This window comes from Barbus barbus, assembly GCF_936440315.1.
Source record: "Barbus barbus genome assembly, chromosome: 21".
Taxonomy (NCBI): Eukaryota; Metazoa; Chordata; class Actinopteri; order Cypriniformes; family Cyprinidae; genus Barbus; species Barbus barbus.
The window spans coordinates 13,426,877-13,445,908 of record NC_136749.1 but is presented as its reverse complement, the minus strand read 5'-3'; the positions used below and the strand labels follow the sequence as shown (position 1 = coordinate 13,445,908).

Below are 19,032 nucleotides of genomic sequence, written 5' to 3'. Positions count from 1 at the left end.
TTGGTTCCTAGCGCTCCAGGACTTCCACTTCGACGTGCGACATCGGGCCGGGACAGCCAACGCCAACGCTGACGGACTCTCGCGGATGTGGGCAGCTTTCGAAGGTCTGTCAGTTTGTACCCCTCCCCCCTATTCCACAGGACCAGGACGACTCTTAGGGGGGGGGAGTGTGACATGAGTCCCGAGCACCTATCAGCGTCGCCCTGGAAACAGAGGAGAAATACCTGTTCCCAATCACCGCGGGCTGGTCGGGCACAGCTGACGCCACTTCGGCGAGGGATACAAAAGCCGCCTCGCCGAAGGACAGTTGAGCCATGACTCCTGAGCGAAGCCAACTAACCTTTGTCTCTTTTTCCTGTGCCAAGCAGACACCAGCGCCTGACCGACCAGCCCCGGGATTGGAGCATGAGCACGACGCACGGAGCACCCACACCGGGGAGAGGAACGATCACAGAGCACCGACTGCAGCACTAAAGACACGTTGGCACTTCCCCACACAAGGAACCACAAATAAAATACACCCTCCGGGGTTTCTGTTAACCCTCAACCCCTCGTGTGATTCTTCAGCCCGCTACAATATATATATATAATGACAAAATATAGATTCCCTAAATCTAAATAAATTCAGAAATGAATTAAAATATTTCTCAGAAAATCTTACAAATTTAAAAGTCAAAAAGCTCTAAAATTATTTTATTTATTTGTATTATATAATTACCTAATTATTTATTCATTTATTTTTATTTTTCCATGGATTCAATTAAATGTGACTTGTTGTAAATTGATTGTTTATGCTATTCTGATATATTCATGTTTTTTTTTTTATGTAAAATAATACTGTAAACACAGGAAAACCCCATAAAATGAGTCATAATTATAATAAAATATTGATCGATTGATTATAGAAATTATTCCTAACAGTTTCTAGACAATTTTGTAGTCAATTTATTCCAAAGCATGGCAGACAAGGCAAAAATGGCAACATCTGCTAAAACCACAATAGTTGGTTTATTTATACAGAATTCGCTGAAATGTTTACTTAACTTTAATGTTATGAATGAATATCATTTAATCTTTCAAAATTGCAGGTTGAATAATTCATCAAATATATTAAGACAGGAGATGTCCTCCCAAACAAGAAGGATACATAGGCAATTAATTATTTATATTCTAAAACATTTCATATTCCATTCATAGCTCTCTAAATAGTCACAATATGATCATCTGTGTGTAATTTGTTAATATGCAATGTTTGTTTTAAAATAATTTTAGTCTGAAACTGTTATCTTTTCAAGACTATAACAAGAAAAAAAAAAAACACTGACCATCTGCTAACGTCATCCGTGTGTTTTTATTATGAATTGTTTTAACAGATTATTTCTTCAGACGGTTAGCAATAACAATCAATCCATATAATCCATGTCATTGTGTCTATTAGTACAGTTAATTGTCCCAATGGTAACTTACATTGGTTACATTGTAATAATATAGCTTATTGATGCAAATTTATCCATTCTTAATATCACACTGCAAAAACAACAGGCCTTTATTTACTGACAGGTTTCCACTGTACACTAACACAGACAGAGAAATAGTCACGGGAAAAAGAGAGGAGGAGTGCGAGCTGGAAGGAGGAAGGGGTGGCACAGTTGTACATTCAGAAAGCAAAAGAGCAGTGGCAGTATCTAAAGAGTGTACGGATAGAGAAAGGACAGGGAAGAAAAGAGAGGGAGGATGATGGCAGAGGTGAAAGTGTTCTAGGCATAACAATAATGTGCCTTTCTGTTCCACTGTGAATCAGATATTAACAAGTTTTTAAATTACACAATTGAACACACAAATAAATAAAATAAACATTCATCAAGCCAATCGTTACCGCTCTTATTACTAATACTATTATTGTCATTATCACTGGATATTACCAATAGAGATATTAGAAAAAAATACATAGCTTATCTGAAAGTGCAAAGACCGAAAATGAACGAAAATAATGGAACCGACAACAAAAAAATGAGAATAATAGTAGTAGTCATTTGTATTTACATACATTTAAGTACAATCAAAACTGCCCAGGTTGAGCTAACATTCTGATACAGCAGAGGGCATTGCACTGTACTGTGTTTTTCGTGAGGTTGTGAGAAGAGGTGCACAGATTTGTGTGTGTGTGTGTGTGTGTGTGTGTGCATTGTGATGCTTAAAAGAAAGCACTTGCATACCTAGCTGGAGTCTATCACTATTACGAAACACCTTTACTGACTAGTCCTCTATATCTGTACATGTGAATTTGTTCAAGGAATGTATCAAGAGACAGATTGTGCAGAGGAAACACAGCTTCTGAAGTTGTTTTGTACTCGGTGTACTGGGCACTAGACTTGTATTAATTACAAAAGGCTGTAATCTGAAACATTCGGAGTCAATTAGCTGATATGAGTTGACAATTAGTGTTTTCATTATGTTCGATACAGTGTTGTGAGCACATCAATTGGAACGGTTGTAGGATGAATGAACATAATTGTGCCATTAATAAATATTGGGATCTGGATTGAGAGTGGCAGAGAGGGAATGCGTTGTGCATTGTGGGAGCGTACATTCCAGAGAGAAGCATTGCATTCACATTGGCTGAGATCCTATAATTGTGTCACTGGTGTGTTAGACACTTTGCATTTTCTTTGATGGTGCATCTATGTGTGTTTGTATATTCCTGTGTTTTAAACGAGTGGGTGGTGTTTTTGTATGTGGGTGTGGCTAATTGGCTCAGTAGCGTCTGGGAGCGGAGTCTCTTCCCTCTTTCTTGATGATGATTCGTTGGTCATCACTGGTATCGTCGGGCGAATCCACTACTTCTTCCTCGTCGTCACACTCTCCTTCCATATCTGTTGCAATTCCCATGCGGTTCTCATATGTCTAAGAGAGAGAATATAAAGAGAGATGTGTAAGATACCACACACATCTGTAATAATGCTGATACACTACCGTTCAAAAGTTTGGGGTCATTGACTTTATTATATAAATTAATATCTTAATTCAGCAAGCATGCATTAAATTGATCAAAAGTGACAGTAAAGTTGTTATTAATGCTATTAAACATTTGTATTTCAAATAAATACTGTTCTTTTTCATTTTCTATAGATTAAAGATTCCTGGAAAAAATGTATCATAAAAATATTAAGCAGCACAACTTTTCTCAATATTAATAATAATAAGAAATGAGCACCAAATCAGCATATGACTGTTGAATGATCACATGACACTGAAGACTGGAGTAATTGCTGCTGAAAATTTAGCATTGCCAATACAGGAATATATTACATTTTAATATATATTCCAATAGAAAACAGTTATTTAAAATTATAACAATATTTACCATTACTGTTTTTTTTTTGTTTTTTTTTAATAAATGCAGATAAATAAATGCAAATAAATGCAGCCTTGGTAAGCATAAGAGGCTTTTCAAAAACATTTAAAAAAAAAACTTACTGACCCCAAACTTTTGAACAGTCGTATTTGTATCTACTTTTGCATTCATACCTCCATTGGGTTCACGATGATGGTGAGGGCGGAATCGTCCCATTGGCTACTGCCTTCTTTGCCTCCACCTCTAGCTCCTTCACCACGGCGATGGATGGAACGGATGCGAAAGACACCAAGAATCACCATGACAACCAAGAAACCCACGCACACCATGATGATGACAGTTGCGGCTCCTGGAACAACTGTACACATGAGGAGAGAGAGAGACATTATGATCTTTTTTAAAAGTTTATATCATGAGAAATGTTATTCTGCAGTAAAAAAAATTTTTATTAAACATAGGAGAAAAATTTGATGTACCAATAAATACCAATAAAAATGTCAGACTCAGACATGTACCTGAGTTGCGGTGTGGGTTGGGGAGTGTGTGTCCACTCAGTTCGCCAGTGTGATGGGATGGGTGGAGGAACTGCTGCTGGGACGCCAGCAGGTGAGACGGATGGTACAGACTGTCCAGAGAGTGCAGGAAGTTCACCTGAGCAAGTGTAGGAGAAAACCAGGCCGAGACACAGAGAGTGTGTGTTAATTAAGTAATGTGTGTGTCCACATCAGTGTCATGTGTTCAGTGGTGTTTATTACCTCCAGCGTGAGCTCGTTGCTGGTGTACCGGCCGTTCATTTCTGAGCACGACAGACGGAACCTTCTTTCAAAACGAGCAGAGCCCTTTGCTAAGCGATAGCGAATGGAGCGCAACACATCCTCGTACACAGAGATAGACTCCGCTCCTGAAAGAGAGGGATTAAAGTGTTGCAGTTTTTCTATTTCCTGTTAAAAAAATGAGAATCTGTTCATTATGCGTTTCTGCTCAAATAATTGATCTTTTTACTTATTGCATTCACTGCTGTTCAAAAGTGTGCAGTCAGTAAGATTTTTTTTTTTTAGAAAATAATACTTTATTCAGCAAGGATGCATTAAATTAATCAAAAGTGATGGTACAGCATTAAAATAGTAGTGAAAGTAAAATATAATTTTTATATCATTTATAATATTATTGTTGATATTAAAATATATATTAAAATGCTGATTTGATGCTCAATAATAAAAAAAATTATTGAGCATCAAATCAGCATTTTAGAATGATTTCTGAAGGATCTGGGGACACCGAAGAAAATTCATAAATTACATTTTTGAAATATATTAATAGAAAATAGTTATTTTCACTATATTTTCTATTGTATTTTTATCAAATACATGAGCATAAAAGGCTTTTTTTTCTGAAATAACTTGTCTTACTGACCACTGGCATGATTTGCATTTATAGTCCCAAGAAGTAAAACTTAAACATGGACAAATGTTTTACATTATTTAATAAAATATGAAATCAAGTGACGTTTACTTCGAAGAAGTAATTAAGACAAAAATATTATATTTGGACACTTTCTGGTAACAGTGACACTTACAAATAAGTGTCCAAATATTTTTTGTAGCCACTTTACACAGTGCTTTCCCATTGTTTTTATTACAAGTGAAGGCAATTTAAGACATGAAGTTAATATAAAAAAATTACCAGTGATGGCAATGTAGGCCGTTGTGTTAATGATGTCCAGTCCCCTTTCTTTTAATGCCTCCATGTCAACCAGAAGCTCCTCCCTTTCTGGGTTTAGCTCCTCCCCCAAGGGCTGGACTTCACACCCATCCAGAGTATGAGCCACGGCATCTGACATCAGTGCTGATAAAGAGACAGAAAAAGACTGAATAATTCTCTACCCTTTGGCCATAACACTGAAGTGAGAGAAGAGTAAAGGTCTGTCTGCTGCATTGCACAAGCCTAAAGTCACCGATGAGTAAAGGTTAACCTGTTGGTGAGTAAGTAACTCCATTGCTTGTTTTACTCTCACATTCTATCAAGAGACAATACTTGCAAATGATCTGATAATGCCTTGACCTTGACTTCTTTATTATGCTGCACCGCCTCTGGACAAACCCAAAACAAGCTCTTAGACTGCAGATCATTTGTTCATATTTATTCATCACGTCGAGCCTCTGGGCTATTACAGGTTATGATGTGTAGATCATTTTCCAAGGATAACTGAATAGAATCCATTTTGATAAAAAAGCCCTTATAGGGGTCATCCATCAAAGCGGTGGGTTCACAGATTAGCGTTTTAGGTGAGATGTTCAAAGCTTACCCCCTCCTTCCATGCCCTGAGCAGCTGTGTTCACAGCATGAGACAAGGAGCAGACGATACGGAGCTCAGGAAACAAGGGAACCCCTTGAGGGCCCTCAAACTCAGCGGCTGGCCGGGCCAGGTGGGGTCCCACCCCAGACAGCGAGATCTGAGGGGCGTCAGGCTGGAGCACAACCAGGTAACCCTCCAGCTGTCTGAGAGAGAGACAGCTCTCTTCACTGAAACACCTACAGAAGGACCAAGAGAATTATGATGATTTAAAGAGAATACCTAGATACTTGAGAAAAAAGTATCTTAATATTTTTATGTCATTTTGCTGCAATGTTTTATGATTATAATGTGTCACATTTACACATTTAATAATGCTTTAGGTCAAATGGTCTTCCACAACAATGGAATTTTTTTATTTGAGGTGGGTAAGATTTTTAATGGTTTTGAAAGACGCCTCTTATGCTTACCAAGGTTGCATTTATTTGATTAAAAATACATTAAAAGCAGTAGCATTGTGAAATATTATTACAATTTAAAACAACTCTTTTCTTTATTCCTGTAATGCAAAGCTGAATTTTTAGTCTTCAGTGTCGCGTGATCTTTCAAAAATCATTTGCTGGTCAAGAAAAAGTTTTTAATATGATCAATGTAGAAAACAATGATGCTGAATATTTTTGTGAAAACAGTCATACATTTTTTCAGGAGCCTTTGATGAACAGAATGTTCAAAAGAGAAGCATTGAAATAGAAATCATTATTTAAAAAACGACTGTCACCTTTGATTAATTTAATGCATCTTTGCTGAATAAAAATATTCATATATTTTAAAAACGGACCCCCGTTTTTAGTTAACTGACCCCAAACGTTTGAACTATATGATTAATTGTGATTAATTTGATAACTAATCAGAATATTATATTCACGTTACTGTTGGCAACATTGCATAAATGTGTCTCATATGTTTATGTGAATATATGCCAATAAATCTGAGCAGCTGGTTAAATGAATCTCCATCTGAATGTTGATACTACATCTGGTCATCACCACAACCCTTTGTCCTGATATCTGGTGACAGTAAAGTAAAGCCCTAAAATCTACATGCTTGCCAAAAAACAGAGGCAGTTTTTTTGTGAAAGTGACATTTACACATTTCTTTACTCTGCACTTATCCACGATCGTTTCATCTCCTTCTTTTCAGTGTGCTTTACTTGAAAGCCTTTTCTTTTCTTTTTTCTTTTTTTGGTAATATCTACAGTATTGATAATATTTTGTTATTTAATTTCAATTTGGGTAGTTGAAGCAAAACCTACTGTTGGTCACTGCAGTAAATTCATTTTCTAACAAAATGACAAAATTCATAAGACTTTAGATATGTTGGGTAAGTTGCAAGATCACTATTTCGGTGTGTGGATGGTTGTGTACCTGAGAGAGGTGGTCAGTTTGAGCGGACGGACACCAGGTGTTGCAAATCGTAGAGAGTTCCTGTATGTCACCTGCTGAACAGCACGGTTGAAACTTTCAATGTCGTCTCCTTCTAACACCAGCACAGACTGGCTAGGGTTCACATGCACCTGAGGAAGGGACATTACAGGAACATTCCCAGTTTAATGTGACTTAAATGCTATTGACAGAATAGAGTTAGTCAAAAAACAAAGCAGAACCGTTATAGTTGTGCCCACATTTTTTTAGGAAGAACTAGGGGCTATATTACGAGTAGTACAGATGTAAATTAAACAAACTTTAATTCATAGTGTTAATGTACCTTCATGCCTGAGCCCAAAGTCTCAAGGTCTCCGAAATCAAGCCCTTCTCGACAAGCATACAGACACTCCACCACACTGTGGGGCTCCACATTTCCTGGACGCACAGTCACTCCTGACAAAAGCCCTTTGTAACCACTGACAAACTTCCCTATGAGCCAAAATGAGAAGATACATATTAATATGAATCAATACAGACTCTTTTAAGGACATTAAACTCATATACTTAACACAGTATCTCTATTGACCTCAGATAGCTTATGAATAACACACCCACACACAAACATAAACAGATTCATTGTCCTGGTGTCCACCTCACCTATCTCTTTACTCTCCGGCATGGTGTTGTTCACAATGTCTCTCGGTTTCTCTTCTGGCTCTACAGGACAGAAAAAAGTAAAAAATGAAAGGAAACAGATAAATGATTTAATGCATCTTTGCTAAGATGCAATAAAGTTTGATGCATCAGTTCAATGCATCTTTGCTAAATTAAAGTATTAAAATCTTACTGACTTCAAACTTTTGAATGGTACAGTGTATGTTGTTATTTTGTATTGGAGGAAAAACCATTTAAGTTCTTCATATCACTTCTGAAGCTATATGATAGCTTTGTGCGAGGGACAGACTGGAATTTGTCAAAATTTAGTCAATATTTGGTATGCAATTTTGGCATCAATGTGCTAATTGTTTCTCAGAATGCCAACTAGATACATAGAGAAGAAGATTATCAGTGTATAACGGCTTCAATTTTGATTGTTCCATAAAACCTCTATACTTCTACTTTTATAGTGCCTTAATTGTGTTTTTGTCTTTTGTGGAGTCAATATGAAATGGTGTTATATGACAAAAGCTGTGTAACATTAACAAGTTAAATAATAACAGCATACAGTTTGGAATGATATGGGGGTGAGTAAATAATGCCAGAATTGTCATTACTGAACTATTACTTAAAGCCTCTTCCCAGTGTCAAAACATCATTCTAGGAGGTGATTAACACAGACTAGGTGACCCAGTTAGAAGAACAGCAGGAGATGGAGAGCTTGGGCATCTTTCTACCACACACACACTCTAAACGAGTGCCACAGTGTGTAAGACCGATTCTGTTTAGTTGAATAATACATGAGTTTATTAATAGCTGAAACACATATAGTCTCCGAAAAGAACATGACTACAGATTTCTGCTCTACCTACTGCTGAGATCTTCACACCAGCCTCAAAGATTTATCACATATGACTAATAGTAAAATTACCCCAGCATGCTCCGATGACCAGCCGCTGATGTGGTGCTGGGTTGGGGATGGCTCCGTTGTCGTGGATGAGTGCGGGGTCAAAGGTCACACCATCCACGTAGAGTGTAACAGAGGGGAACTGCACACTAAGGGACAGGTGATGCCACTCACTGTCACACACCTGTCAGAGTCAGAGGTCAAAGGTCAATTAAGCTCTACAACAACATGTCCACATGCAAATGTATTATATTTATAGAATTCAAAACAAGGTGTCTCAAATAGTTCCTATGACAGACTGTGAGTGACAGGATTAAAGTAACAAAGATTTGCTGTCACAGTTAGTTTACCTGTTCCAGTTTCCAAAGGAATTTGACAGGTCTTGCGGCAGACACATCCGGCCAGTAGAAGAGAGAGAGACGACAGCCATGTACCGATAAGGAGTAGTGAGAGTACGAGTCATCTGGAAATGAGACCACAAAACTGTTTAGTAGAGCAGCTCAAATTTGAGTTCTTAAGCACTGACTACTGACTGACCAGTGATGTCTGGCACTTCAGTACTAAGTTTCATGGTCAAAAATGCTAACCTTGAAAGGTATATTTTGTTAAAATATCAGATTTGTACATTAGAAATACATTAGAATACATTGTTTGTATTATTTTTACATAAATAATTACTTTGCTTATTTACTTGAAGACTATTCCATTTTTTTCAATTTCATTTATTCATATTTTTATTAATCGTTGTATTAACACGTTTAAATATTAAGATATTTAAACTAAATTAATACTTTTACTCAGTAAGGATGCATTAAATTGATCAAAAATGTGAGTAAAGACATTTATAATGTTACAGAAGATTTATATTTCAAATACTTGCATTTCTTTTTAACTTTAAAAATGTATCACAGTTCCACAAAAATATTAAGCAGCTTAATATTAAGCAATATTTTTTCAACATTGATAATAATAAGTGTTTCTTGAGCACCAAATCAGCATATTAGAATGATTTCTGAATGATCATGTGACACTGAAGACTGGAGTAATGATGCTGAAATTTCAGCTTTGCCATCGCAGAAATAAATAACATTTTAAAATATATTACAATATAAAACAGCTATATTATATTGTAATAATATTTCACAAAATTACCGCTTTTACTGCATTTTTGATTATATAAATTATCAAAATGATTCAAATAAACTTTGGTGAGCAGAAGTTCAGTATGATCAAAAACTTATTTTTCGTATCGAATTTTCCTGGCATTGGTACTGAAATGTTACTGAGATTTCCGTATGGTGATAAAGCCAGCACAGACTGACCATTCTTTACAGTGCTGCAGATAATAGTCTCCTCCTCTTTGCGGATTCCCCTCGCCTGATTGGCCTGTGGCTGAGTGCTGGCCCCTCCTCTTCGCATCCAGAGCTGCAGGGTGAAGTGGTCTCCAGATACTGCTGAAGCAATTGAATCAGGTACTACAGCAACATGGGTGGAGCCATTGAAGGAGAAGACGAGGGATGAATCAGAAGATGGAAGAGTCGGCAGCGCGGCAGTCCAATTGGTTGCAGGAGATGGAGGTGGAAGGAGGTCGACTTCACCCCTCACAGCACCTGAAAATATTAAAAGCCAACATGTTATTGATTTAAAAACAGGGCTGGTGTCAGCAAGAACTGTAGAATTATTGAGTACACTCTAATTTGAAGGGATTTTCATCCTGCAGCTACTCTAAAGAGAATGGACTGATTTGGGACATTTTCCCATCTGCTCTAAATGAGATAAACAGTTGGGAAAAAGCCCAAATCATGCCTCAATTTTCTGTTCGCTAATCATCTCTAATCCTAATGAAAAAGGATCTGCCATCATCAAATTCAAACCGTGGACAATTTATCAAAGAAATTAACAATTCAGGGAATAACTTAATCAAACGCACCACAGAGTCTGCGCACAGATCGATCTGAGTAGCTGTCCCTGTCACAGCCCTTCCCAATATGACCCGTTTGAAGCTCAACAGTAGCCTGGATGTTCCAAACCGTCTCCTCACACGTTTCCAAGTGCAGGTTCGGGAAGAGAGGGATACTGCCAGAACCAGGAGTATACTCAATGCGCTTTGTCCATCCTGTAATTCGCACACACACACACACACACACAATCATATAAAATATCATGTAACGTAGCATAACGTCAGTTTTCAGTTTTGTTGAATTCAGTCAAATTTTTATAAAATGCAAATAATTTTTTCCATAAGAATAAATCAGTACAACTTAATTAATAAATTATTTAATTTATTAATTTAATAAATAATAATAATAAATACAATAAAATAAATAAAATAAAAATAACAGTAATAAATTGCAAAAATATTTACCAATCCAGCCTGGCTTGCAGGAAGGTTTTACTGTGACTATGACCTGTGCATCGGCCTGAGCTCGATTCTTTCCACAGTCAAACGCTGTCACCCAGAAACTGTGGACACGCTGGCGTTTGGAGTCCAGTGGCTCAGTGTTCTTTATGTTCCCTGAATTTGTAAGAGATAAAGAAGTTTTTACACTCACAGGCCACTTTATTAGGTACGCATGTAACTGTTCAATAATGCAAAAATCTAATCAACCAATCACATGGCAGTAACTGGTCAAGACAATTTGATTAAGTTCAAACCAAGCATCAGAATGGGGAGGAAAGGTGAATTAAGTGACATTGAACGTGGAATGCTTTTGTGGCAGAAGGGTTTGTCTGATTATTTCAGAAACTGCTGATTTACTGGAATTTTCACAAACAACTCTCTCTAGGGTTTACAGAGAATGGTCCGAAAAAGAGAAAATACCCAGTGAGTGGCAGCTCTGTGGGCAAATATGGGTCTCATTGATGCCATAGGTCAGACGAGAATGGCCAGACTGGTTTGAGCTGAGAGAAAGGCAACAGTAACTCAAATAACCAGTCCTACAAACGAAGTATGCAAAAGAGCTTCTCTGAACACACAACTTTGAAGCAGCAGTTTCATTTAAGAACAGGAAACTGAGGCTATAGTTTGCATGGGCTCACCAAAATTGGACAATAGAGGATTGGAAAAGGTTGCCGTGTCTAGGTTGTTAGTGGTGCAATGGTGTGGGAGATATTTCCTTGCCAAAATTTGGGCTCTTTAGTACCAATTGAGCATCATTTTAATGCTACAGAGTACCTCCGTATACCATCTCCATCCCTTTATGACCACAGTGTACCATCTTGTAATGGCTTTTCAAGCAGGTTAGCGCACCATGCCACAAATCTCAGATCATCTCAAACTGTTTTTTGGAACATGACAATGACTTCACTATACTCAAATGGCCTCCACAGTCACAGGATGTGATGAAATGGCAGATTTGCATCTTGGATGTGCAGTGGATCTGCGTGATGCTATCATGTCAATACAGACAAAAATCTCTGAGGATGTTTCCAGCACCTTGCTGAATCTATGCCATAAAAAATTAAGGTGGTTCTGAAGACAAAAACCCTGCACGAGCGAAGAGGCCGGTGGGTGTATATCGCGTTAAATAAATACAGAGAACACTAAAAGATTTGAAAGCCAGAAGCTTTGGTAAAACAGACTCTGATTAGAATAATAAAGCAGATTTAATTAACTGGGGGGACACTGAGAATATGAAAAAGAAACCAGAAGAATCAAAAGCAGTTTAAAATGAGAAATGTGAGCAAAAACAAACAATGCAATGAAAGATGTCAGGGACGGGTGAAGGCCAACAGTGGACTGGAGGAGGGAGAGAGAGAGAGAGAGAGTAAAAGAAAGATATTGAAGTGGCACAATAAATAAAAGGATATTCACACAGCGGTGTCTGGTTCAGCCTGACCCAAATTACGAAAGCAAACCACACACACACTCCAGCAGGAAAATCTGCAAAGTCATGGCTAAAAAGAGGACCTCTCTCCCTTGAGCGCCTGACTCATTGTATCTTTCTCCCTTATTTCGGTTTCTTTCCAATGGCCAGTTCCTTCTTCGTCAGCATTTGTCATGTTACAAAATGTCGGCTATTGATCGCTTCCCTCTCAGTCTGTCAATGGGTGCTCTGATCTGCATTGAATGATCAGGAAGGGTGACTATCCCTCCATCTCACTGCAGCAACTGGACTGTTCAGAGAACTGCCCTAAAAACCAGCTTAACATCAACCTGCCACCTCAGTTTTCAATTATTTGAAACAATGATTAAAGAAATGATGATCTTCACAAGAATTATTATAATATTGTATAATATAATGACAAATCAAAATCTTGAATTATATATTACAACAATAATATTAAGGGCATGAATGTAACAGTAGTTTTGGGCCATTTTAAAAACCTAAAAGTAAATGATATTAATTCACTGTGTCTTAAATAAAAGCACATCTCAAAGTAATAATATCATCACTGTAATAATATTATACTTTTAATATTGCTGAAAGGTTTTCACATTTATATGGGGAATTACAATATATTTGAATTAAGGGGGAAAAAAAATAATTCTGTCATCATTTAGTCATTCTGCAGAACACAAAAGAAGATATTTTAAAGAATGTTGTTTACCAAACAGTACACTGACTTCCACTGTATGGAGATGCACTGGAGAATGGAGAATACACTGTATGTATTCTTTTATGTTCCACGGAATAAAGAAAGTCATACAGGTTTGGAACAACATGGGCGTAAAATATACAGATTTTTCAAAGCTTTAAATCCTTTTAAGTAAAATATGTTGCCAGCTGAATTAAAAAAATCATTGAGCTACATACTTTAGTGAAATAATGTTCATTATGCGCTTTAAAGATTAAATTTTTTAATTCAGTCGAACAGTTTTTCATTTCATAACTAGAGTGAAATTGAATCCAACCTTAGAGTCTTGATTAAATCTTTTATGAAAGCTGCTGGCAACAGGGTAAGCATAAAACACTTTTGACATTTTTATTCAAAAATAAAAATAAATATATATATGTCACAAAAATAGTGATTTTAATATGTTTTTTATATATACATATTAAAATCACAATTTTTGTGGCTGTCACCCCTACATGAGATAAGAGAAGTGTATCTGTATTTTATCAATGCTGGCTGTTGTAGTTCTCACCATCGTTGTCAATGGTGAAAGGGACGTTGGGTGTGATGATGTCATAGAAGCAGATCTGGCTGTACTGAGGTGAGCAGTCGGCATCAACGGCTTCTACCCGAACAATGCGATCAAACAGACGACCCTCGGGCACCGATGCCTCGTACCGACGCTCCACAAAGACAGGAGAGAACTCGTTGACATCGTTTACACGAACATGCACGGTGGCCCTGGGAAAAGAGGGTTAATAGTGTAAGAATGCAACGGGTGTGGCTTAAATTTGCAGAAACCAGATTTCCATCTGAATAGAAGAAATCTCTTACTTGTGAGACTTCTTGCTGTTGGTCCCGTCAGGACCTTCACCACAGTCATACGCCTGGATGGTGAAGCTGTGCTCCTTCTGGCTTTCACAGTCCAGAGGCTCCTTGGACCGAACCAGACCTTCTCCAGTGGAGCGATCTAACACCACTGCCTCAAACTGAGCCGAACCAGAACCACCTGGTCCGTTATGAACCCTAAACCCACAGATCTCCCCTGAAAAGAGAAAAATACATCTGCACTGATTACATTTGAATAAAAGTTATTTGTGTGTGACTGACAACCTTTGTACAAATCCTAATTTAAAGTGGCATTTACTTCACAAGTTAAAAAAAAACATTGATGTGTGAAATTATGTGAAAAGGGCTGCTGAGTGCTCTTCTGGAAGTAAACACTTGTCTGTGTTCAGGAAATGCTGTCACATATGACACAGCACTGTGAATGTTAGCTCAGCCTGCCGAGGGGGGAGGTCTGTCAGCCTTAATCCCTGTGTAATTCGTGTAATTTGTGTAAATATAACATGTAATTACTTATCGCAGTACTAAACTAGCTGCTAGAAGCTCCAAAGTTGCCCCCCTCCCTGTCAAAATAACCCTTACAAAATACCAAAATACCCTTGACTAGACTCTGTCAATTAGAAATACACTGGAAATATTAAATACACAATTAGTGTGTCCTTTTCACACTTGAGGCATAAGACCTTATATTTACTGACTAATATCCTATAAAATCCTATAAAGGTGCGGTCACATTTATCAGCGTTCAGCGAATGTTCACCAGCCATTTCAATAGGAATCCACACAATCAAAAAATTTGCATGAGGGGGGCGAAACTTTAGTTTGTCTGCTTTGTTTGAAAGTGGTTTCTGTGTGAGCTGTGCTTCATACACTATTGACCTGAACTCAACACAGCATGACTGTAATGCATAAAATTGAAAACTGGAAATACCTTAATATTAAATGCACAATTAGTGTTTACTTTTCAAACTTAAGGTGCAGGGGTTATATTTACCGACTTAAGGTGTTGTTGTTTGGCGAATTTTTTACTGGCAAAATTCAAGCATTTCAATAAAAATCCATGCAAACGGGAATTTGGCGTAAGGAAATTTCCCCACATTGTTTCAAGACCTTTTTTGCCCATGAAATTTTGTTACTGTAAAATAACCAATAGTATGACAATTAATAACCACAGCATGACTATGGTTACAGGATGTGGTCACATTAAATAAGATCATTTGTCTATAGACTTTAGCCAGGGTAGCACCATATTTACTATTTATTTTTTTAAGAGTCTGTGAGGGATAGGAGTACAGTGTGTTCAATGGATTGTACTGTCTTTGGCACAAAATTCCTTATTGTGTGGATTCTTATTAAAATGACTGATACTGAAATGGTAAATGTGCCTGCACCTTAACACATAAAGGTGCGACATTATCAGCATCTTTACCTGCATAGTGCAGTGGTGCATCTTTATCTAGGGCAAACAGAGGTGGGTTGAGGAGGACAGTGTTGTCGTTTTCCATGACGATCCCTTGGTACTCCGTTTCGATCCATGGCTTGTGTTTATTGGCTGAGAAAGAACAATCACAAAAGCAAGGGACAGGTGTGAGAGCCACAGGAACAATCTGTGATTCAGAACAAACTGTTTTTTTTTTTTGACAAGACTATTTATAACACGCCGTTATGAAGGTGAGTGAGCAGAGGTTCAAAGACGAACACAAGCAGTCCAAGCCAAAGGAATTTGCAACAAATAAAAAAAAAATTGTGCTAAAATACGTTAGTGCCAGATGGTGCAATGGTTCGGCCAGCTGTACATATGCATAACACTTGCACATTAAGTTACAAACATACCCATACGGGGATCGACTGAAACTGTGTGATGGACACACACAACACAACACAATCACACACACACACACACACACACACACACAGCATGCCACGCCTCACTGCTTTGCAGAGTAATTAGGTGTAGAGATGTTTGGCCTGATCGCACACTGTGAGGTATATTGCGCCTATCACTCAAAAACAGACAGATAGCTTCTCTTAGAATGCTTGGAGAAAGACAGAACCATGCAAACCTACATTAAACACCCTGAAAATGAGAAATCTTCAACAATAAGGCTGGCCTACTGGCCTGGGGTAGTTCTGGCCGGTGCTGTATTGCCACAATATTTTTTACATTCATTATCTTCATTCAATTTTTATGCCTTGGAACTTAAACATTGGTTTTCTGTGATGTATTTTTGCATTGCTGTTACAATTTTTTTATTTGTCACTGAGATAATGTTATCTAGCTGGCTAACTTAGAGGAGGCATTGTCAAAATTGTGAAAAATTACTTCTGATAGTTTTAAAAACATAAGTATGTGTTGGAAACTGCAAACCAATCTTATTGTGATTTGTATGCCGTTGTTTTGCTCACTGAGTTAAATTAAAGCTGTTTAATTTCAAGAAAATATTAAATTTTCTTATGATATATATTGTTCAAATGTTTGGAGTCAGTAAATTTAAAAAACAAAATAAGCACAGATACATTTCAACAACAAAATTAAGCTTGTAATGATTTCTGAAGGAATAAATTACACAGGAATAAATTACATTTTAAAATAGAAAAATGCTTACTGTTTTTACTGTATATTTGAAAAAAAATGCAGCTTTGGTGAGCATAACAGACTTCTTTCATAAACATTAAAAAAAATCTTTTTGACCCCATACATTTGAATAGTGTATATTTATATATTAAATATATCAGTATGAATGTAGAAAACATCCATTTATTTAAACAACTTAAATGAAAAAAAAAAAAAATTATAAATATTTCTAGCAAAATATATAGCCTATTGCTAAAAAATTAAAAATCAATCATTCTTTTGCCCTGGTGCCAGTAAAAATGTTGGCAAGGTGGGTAAAAATCATAACTACTAATCCTTATTACTGAGCCCTGTTTCATATATTTTTTTTTTTTTAAATCTCTTGTCATATGATAGCCTACTATACTACTAGAGAGTGTACTGACCACTAACTCAATGCACCAATTTTTTTCACGTGTGGCTACATGCTGTCCACCTCACTCTTATATTTAAAGTCAATCTGTCTTTTTTTGCCATTTATCCACCTATCTCTCTCTCTCTCCCACCCACCCACGCCCGTGTTCCTCCCTCTCATCCCTCACTCAGCCATATAACATTAATCTGAGCATCAGACCACTGGATTACTCCTCGGATTACAGACCGAGCGACAACGCTGTGGATCTCACTCCATTTATCACACGTGCCACTTTCCCACACTGACCAGAGCGATTTGAAGACTCCGTCAACAGCTGTGACAGAGGATAGATAGAAAGATCAACGCATGTCTGTGATCACACGGAGAAACATTAGCCGTAAATTAAGAAATATAGCATCTCCGGTTTCCCACGCGTCTAAAAATAGCAGAGACGAGAATAGATAAGCTTTCACCCTTTTCTTCAAGGACAAGAGTCGACCTCTCACCCCCCCCCCCCCCTCTTCCTCACAGAGATCCTATATATCAGCATCCTTTCTGTCCTTCTCCAAATTTTTCTGTCCCAGCATAATCTATTCGCTCTCTTGTAATTCCATCACTTTCTTCATCATGTTGTCTCTTCCCATGTCACCTTGAGATACGGCCTACTTTTTGGGATCTCTACAAAATCTACTGTTGTCATTCATAAAGGAGGCAGACATTTATTAACTGACACGATTTCATACTTAACACCCGTAACATAACACAAAACGGACTGAGTTTCTGGTTTAAATAAACTGTATATGGCAGAGCTGCGAACAGAAATGTTAATACACTCATTCGCATTTAATCATCAACACAGTGCTCGATATCAACATTCAAAAGGATGGAGGAGACTGACCTTTGTTGCCATGGGCAACCGAAGTCAAGCAAAAGAGGAGAAAGGAGAGAAAACTCATTCTGGCCATCTGAGGGAGGAAGGAGGGGAAGGACAGAGGGAAATAACATGCATTAACCTGATATGAAGCAGTTTAAGATAGAGGAGAAGACAGAGGAGAAACAGATAAGCGCAAAGACAGAGACAGACATCCTTGCCTTTTCCTTAAGACATTAAAGACTCTGCTCTAGGAAAATGTGAATATGATATGTAATACCCTTGACATAATTAGCATGGCTTATTATGGCCAAGAAGGTCTGGCTACCATTTGAGATACAGTATGTCGACTATTATATAGCCTGCTGTATTTACTCAATGCTCAATAAACCTTGGTATTAAGCGAACTGAGTGCGCGTGAAATTGAGAAGTGTGCGCATCCTCGCTCACGCGCATGCAGGTGTATCCTCGCGAATGTAGCACATAGGCAGGTTTGTTAACAGAATATCAAATGCGTTTCATCGTGACACTTGTCCTCGAATAGCATCTAATCTGAAAAAAATTATATAGGCTATGTCATTTACTTACATTAGCATTTTAATAAATATAAAGATTAATAACTTCCAACTTGGGTGACGGACAGATACGTGATATAACCTACTGGTGTTTACAACGCGTTATTAAAACGACCGGTGTTATAAATCTCACACATATATGCGACAAACACGAATCGATTTTTTAAGCCTGTAAATGAATTCAGGCGATCCAGAAATCGCAATATCATGTAATATTTCAAAGCAGAGAGTAGTTCAGATGATATAACACCTGTGTCACGCGCAAGAATTGTATTATAAATATTATCTTGGGACCGTACGTTACCGTGAGGTGTGCGATGGTACCCTGCTCAGTCTCCTCTAAGCATCCGTCACACACTCACACCTATGACAGCCTGATGCCCGCCGACACACCGAACACAACGTGCTGGGGCCTCCGGTGCCTCCCGAAACGACTCGAACTGCGGAAAGGAGCCAAACTGGAATTTGAAGATTAGATACGAAGAAACCAATGCCCCCGTTTTCGGTGGATGCCGTGAGGGGAAAAAAAAGAGACGGTGTGATATCTCCTCCCTCTCGCAGTTTCTTAACCCGCCCAC

General features: G+C 37.7%; 1 protein-coding gene across 1 annotated transcript; it reads right to left on the bottom strand.

Moving 5' to 3' along the window:
* Positions 1-1,333: 1,333 nt before the first annotated feature.
* On the bottom strand, positions 1,334-18,994 carry LOC306887155 (calsyntenin-3-like). Its single transcript, XM_079444697.1, has 19 exons — positions 18,759-18,994; positions 17,907-17,973; positions 15,469-15,591; positions 14,028-14,238; positions 13,726-13,934; positions 11,002-11,151; positions 10,567-10,752; positions 9,959-10,246; positions 8,987-9,099; positions 8,661-8,820; positions 7,730-7,789; positions 7,413-7,561; positions 7,073-7,221; positions 5,661-5,887; positions 5,039-5,200; positions 4,111-4,256; positions 3,871-4,006; positions 3,529-3,713; positions 1,334-2,904 (listed from the first exon to the last, which is right to left on the bottom strand). Exons 2-19 carry the CDS (start codon positions 17,971-17,973, stop codon positions 2,755-2,757), a joined length of 2,871 nt encoding a protein of 956 aa, XP_079300823.1. The 5' UTR covers positions 18,759-18,994; the 3' UTR covers positions 1,334-2,754.
* Between the last annotated feature and the right edge of the window lie 38 nt (positions 18,995-19,032).